Genomic DNA, 6,000 nt, shown 5'->3' on the forward strand with positions numbered 1-6,000 from the left:
TCCCGCCGACGTCAAACACCGTGGAGCGTCTTTTTAGTGTGGCGAAACATACTCTTTCCCACCATCGCCAGCGTATGCTGCCTATTCACCTTGAAACCGTGTTGTCCCTGAAGATGAATCGGCCTTTCTGGGACGCAAACACTGTAGCAGCTATCGTGAACGCAAAGTAATGTGCAGTGCTGTACATCTAAGTAGTTAATTTTCCAATACACTACTATTGATGTCAATTATTTATTTCTTAAGTTGTAGTTTTTGTAGCAATAGCTTATTTTGGCATGGACCTTCAATATGATTGCAATTGTATTATCGGAATGCCTGCTGGTCCGTTCAAGCTCTCCATCGATGTGATCGTTAATCATAATACCAGATCTGAAGTTCTCTCGGTGTCACCAGCAATATGTGCGCTGGATGGTTTGCACCGCTGCTTCCCATGTACGCACCACCGATATCTATTTGATGGGTCTGACATTTCTGCTTGGAGCCATGACTCCTTCAGCCCAAGCAACCCTCGTTCAACTTCCGAGTTGGAATCCGACAGACTCGAGCGTTTTGTCGCCTCCTCTAACGCTCGAGTATCTAAGCTGCACGCTCAAATCCTGCGTGCAGTCAAGTAACAATGTACTCCTTTTACTGTGGAAGCTCACGCCCTGTCTTGTGCGAGCTACTGCAGCTCGAAGTAGAGCTTGCTGCCAGCTTCCGCACTGCGAACACCGTGCACTGCAACGCATTGGCAGCGATATCACCACATGGATCACCCGCCAGCTTAGATACATTTCTTGCAGAAGTATGTCGGTGGGAACATAATTGGTTAATTGCTTACGTCCTGCGTCACTATTTTAATAAGCGCATGGATCATAGCGTTGACAAATAAACTATTTCTTCGGTTTGAGAGGCACTTGGTTTATCTGCCCGTACTTCTTCAGCCGCGCCATTGTCTTCTCATGTAACCGTTGTTGCATCTCCTGCATATCGGACATTTCCGAGCGCTTTGCAAGAGCCTCTGCTAGCTCCCGCTGCTTTTCGAGTTTGTAGGCCTCAGGCTCCTGGTTAACGTAAGAAGGCATAGAGGTGAACCTCGGCTTGGACTGCTCGGCTAGCAGCACTACATCCTCCCCATCTACTTCTACTTGAAGCTCGTCCAGACCCTGCCATGCGAACAATGTTGAGAAAGTGTTTATCAATAATTTTCAAGGTAGCTAGCGAAACGCACCCTCAGGGATTTCCGCGATGAAATGGGGCCTTGCAGACAAATCCCTGTATCGGGATCAAAGAACGCGGCGTGGACTTTGCAGTGGATGAAGCCTTCACAGAAAAAATCGCTGTCGTCAAAGTCGAGCTCCAGCATCGCGTGAGGACACCTGTCCCAAAATTAAAAGTGCGTCAAATTGCAATCAAAACACTAGATTGAAGGTGTGTTAAATATCTTACACACCTATTGATAAAAGCGCGGGGCTGCTGCGTTTTCTCGTTCAAGAACACGAAGCCAGTTGCCAACAGGTCCCGCCGACGACGTGGCTGCGTGTCGGTCTTTAGAGCTGCTTCTTTTGGCTCTGGGGGATGCAGCGGGAATTTGAGTCCTTTGCCCCGCAGATCTCCCAGCTCCTGCAATGAGCACAACACGCGACGACCCGTTGAGGCCGTCGAGAACGCGCATCTACCTCGACGCAAGAACATGGAGTGGTGACGTAGGGTTCGTCACGGGGGGATTGTTCTCCATGTGTCGATCGCTTCTAAGAGTAGGAGCCATTTAAATGTAAATACTCTTAAATGTCAACTTTAGGAAACTAATCAGGAAGTAACGTAAACACGTAAGTGCCGGGCAAAAGGCCGCGACAGGACTGCGGTGTCTGGCGAGGCTGCTCTTCTCTGCTGCTCTCTGGTGAGCGGCAGGCGTCAAAACGCAAAGTGTGGAGCAGCCTCCGCCAGAACACCGCTGTACCGCAAAAGTAGATTAGTATACAAATAGCAAATAAGTCAATACTAAATTCTAGATAAATGCACTCTCGTTTGAGTACACCATCTTGGCAGCGCACAGCCAACGATGTCCTTGTGCATACAGTCCTTGGTATAGTCCTTCGCCATTGTACGCATGTGTACTCAGTGTAGCCGGTTGTAGTACAGCCGCAAGCTGCACTGCCAGGCGCATGAGTGTCCTTGGAATGTGTCTTTGCAGACACTGGCAGTGGACGGTGGCTCGTAGATGGGGGCACCGGACACTGGCAGACTGCAATGCACTGGCGCTCGACACGCAGGTAAGTTTTATAGCTCACACTCCCACTTGATCTCGGCGACGCACTTGGAAGTCGACGCGATCACACACGCGCATCCTAGTTGCCGCCATAGTCCTAGTAGTAGCGTAGTCGCAGCTCAAAGACAATAGCAGTCCACTCAGTAACAGCACTCCCACTCGATCGCCCTCGTCTTCATCAATGTCGCTCAGGTACAGCCTCCGCATCAACAGCAGTAGTCAACGCAGTAGCAGTAGTCGTAGTTGTAGCCATGTCCTCGGATACGTTGTCGTCGCTCGACACAATAGGTAAGACTTTCATAGCCTTGCGAAAGTGTGTGAACTTCACCACTGCAAGTGCCTTTGTCATTATATCGGGCACCATATCATCAGTTCCGATGTGTTGGGTTGTAAGCTGCTTCAACTCCACATGGCGTCTGATCATGTGGTACTTGTTATCGATATGTTTCGATTTCGAATGTTTGCCAGGTTTCGCAGTTAAGGCAATGGCTCCTTGATTGTCTCCCAGTAGTTGAGGTACTGGATGCTTCCAGCTCAACTCTTTGCATAGGCCAGCAAGCCACAACAAGTCCTTGGTCGCCTCTGCCATTGCTACGTACTCAGCTTCACAGGTACTGAGCGCGTTGATCTCTTGCTTGCGAGATGCGTAGGAGATGACGTTGTCGTCCAGCATAGTGATGTAGCCACTGATACTCCGTCGATCCACAGATTTGTTCGCATAATCAGCATCAGAGTAGCCACTAACTTGCACATCAGTCTGTAGCTTCACATTCATCACTAGTCCGTAGTCACATGTAGCCTTCAGGTAACGCAGCACCCTCTTGGCTTGTGCGAAATGCATATGATCATAGCTCGCAAGATACTTGCCCAGGTGTCGGGTAGCATGAGCTATGTCAGGTCTCGATGCACTAACGAGGTACTGGAGAGCACCCACCAGTTCTCTGTAGGGAAGATACTCCTTCGAAGCAGGCACGTCTGTCTTCGAGGGCGTCGTAGCTTCTGGTGTAGCGCAGCCATTACAGTTCTCCATATGAAAACGCTTCAACACCTCCAGTACGTACTGCTTCTGGCAGTACACTATTTGGCGGCGCGGCCGGTCAATCAGGATCTCGACGCCTAAGAGATATTTGACTGTGCCCATCGTCGTGAGCTCATATGTCTCTTGTAGTGAGGCAGCGATTGTGGCACACAAATCACGTGAACCCATCAGCAGTAGATCGTCCACGTAAACAGTCAATAGCAACTTGACTTCACCATCCTTCATCAACGCATATAGGCCGTAGTCAGAGTCCGTCCTAGTAAACCCCATCGCAACAAGCTTCGCATGAAGCGTGCGATTCCAAACGTTCGGTGCTTGCTTTAGTCCGTACAGGCTCTTCAACAATCTGCAAATGGATCCAGGTCCATCCACCTGGAAGCCAAGAGGCTGCTCCATGAAGATAGTCTCGTCCAAGTCTCCATACAGAAAAGCCGTCTTCACGTCGAATTGCAACACCTCCCAACCTCTTTGTACAGCGTAGTAGATAGCCGCACGTATGGTTTCGAACCGGATCACAGGTGCATAGGCCTCAGAGTAGTTAATCCCAAGTTGTTGTTTGAACCCATGGATCACTAGTCGCGCTTTGAATCGTTTGATTCGTCCACGCTCATCTCGCTTCACAGCAAATACCCACCTACATGTTATCACCTTCACTTTCTTGGCATCTTTGCGGGGTACAAGTTTCCAGGTCTTGTGACCCTTCAACGATTGAAGTTCCACCAACATTGCAGCTCTCCACTGCTGCCAGTACTTGCTTGCACGTGCTTGTTTGTACGTCGTCGGAATCTGCACATCCGTAGTCATAGCCTGCACCAGGCCTACCACGTAATCCGACAATCGAACGTTCGCCTTCTGCTTCCTTCTTGGTCGCTTTAGGCAGGACTCTCTTGATGGAGGTTGAATCTCGAAGCCACTTGTCTCCTTCTCCACCATTGCAGGTTTCTTCTTTGTTCTGCGTCTCTTGCGCTTCCTCACTTCCAAACTATCCTCGGTTTCTTCAGCAGGATCCTGCAACACGGCTGGTGCTGCAACACCAGCAGTCTCCGCACTGTCCTTGCTCACAGGTGCGTCAACGATTGACAAACTCCCACTTGAACTTAACTCAGTTTCTGCAGGTTCGTCAGCAAGTGGTACCGCCTCAAGTGGCTTCTCCGCACTAGAGATGCCGTCACTCCAACCTGGAAGGTACGTCTCCATGTTGGTCTTGATGCGCGCCACAGGTACAGTCTCGAGTAGAGTATGATCACCATCAAAGAATGCGTTCTCTAATAGATGCTTCATGTAGATGCCATCGGTCGTGAGCTCTTCATGGAACTTCACATTCCCACTACGAGCTGTCACCACTTGAGCTGTCACCAGGTCAATGAACTTGTAGCCTAGGGTCGATTCGCTATAACCCAGTAATAATCACAGTCTTGCCCTTGCTTCCAGCTTTTCTTTCGCTTGTCTTGACTCAGGGGGAACACGCACGTGTTCCAGACAGCCCCAAGTACGCAAATCATCCAGCATGGGCTCCGATTCGTACAGTTTCTGGTGCGGGGACACCAATCCTAAGGGCTTGGTGGGCAACCAGTTCAACGTCGTCACCACATGCAGGAAGGCTTCTCCCCACAAGGAGTTGGGCATGTGTGTAGCCATCAGCATCGCTCTGATCCTTGGTCGAACCACGCCGTTAGCACGCTCCACAATGCCGTTTCTCTTGAGGAGAATAGGCGTTCGTAAACTGCTGCTCAATCCCTTGGTCGACGCAGTAGTCACTTAGTTCCTTGCTTGCAAATTCACCTCCTTGGTCAGAGTGTAGTCGTCGCACCTTCTTCTCAGGAAAGCGAGTTCGCAGCCTGTTCAGCAGGACCTTGATGTGGAGCGTTGCTTCACTCTTCTTCTTGAGTAGGAACGGCCACTTGTACCTTGTAGACTCATCGATGATAAAGAGAAACATTGTAGCTCCATCCAAAGACTGTTCGTTTACAGAGCAAATGTCCATCATGAGAGTCTCCAGAGGTTCGGACTTCCGCGATGGAATCCGTTTATAAGACATTCTTTTCGCCTTACTGGCAGCACAAGCAAAGCACTCGTAGGAAGTCAGACCTTTTGCATTCATCTTAACTCCAACATCGAGTTTGTTTGCCAACACTTTCACCGTCTCCATGCTCATATGACCAAATCGTTGATGAAGCAGCTCCATGGCTTTCTTGCTGTCCATGTCCTCTTTTAGAGCCGCCATCACCATCACTCCAGTCACTCTTTCTGCACGTAGTCGGTAGATACTGTCACGCATCATGAACTTGAGTGATGTGCTTGGCTTGGAGATCCAAGCAGTTTGTTGGTCCTCTGAGCATGTCAACTTGAAGTTGCCCTTCGTTTGTAGGTAGCCCAAACTAATGATGTTCACCTTCGCGTTCGGTGTGTACACCACGTCGCTCATGAGACGGTCCTCGAGCTGGCCAGTTGCCTGGTTAACAACACGCAATAGCACAGACCCACAAACAGAAGTGTGTTCAGTTGTGCCATTCGCAAAGTCAAGTCGACTAGCTTGGTCTTCCCTTATGGTAGTAAACAATGACAGGTCACCACAGACATTTGCCTGGATCCTGAATCAAGTATCCACTCCACAAATTCAGACTGAGCTGATTGCATACCTTGGATCTGGTTCACAGCGTTGACTTGACGAGAGTTGGTGGTCTGTTCTCACGACGGTCTTCAAATCGACGTG

General features: G+C 49.7%; 1 protein-coding gene across 1 annotated transcript; it reads right to left on the reverse strand.

The window, feature by feature from the left end:
• Positions 1–872: 872 nt before the first annotated feature.
• On the reverse strand, positions 873–1,674 carry PITG_12506 (uncharacterized protein; the record flags this gene model as incomplete). The annotated part of the gene is made up of 3 exons (XM_002900342.1): positions 873–1,145; positions 1,211–1,358; positions 1,433–1,674. 3 exons carry the CDS (start codon positions 1,672–1,674, stop codon positions 873–875), a joined length of 663 nt encoding a protein of 220 aa, XP_002900388.1.
• Between the last annotated feature and the right edge of the window lie 4,326 nt (positions 1,675–6,000).

This window comes from Phytophthora infestans, genomic scaffold (genome assembly GCF_000142945.1).
Source record: "Phytophthora infestans T30-4 supercont1.26 genomic scaffold, whole genome shotgun sequence".
Classification (NCBI taxonomy): Eukaryota; Oomycota; class Peronosporomycetes; order Peronosporales; family Peronosporaceae; genus Phytophthora; species Phytophthora infestans.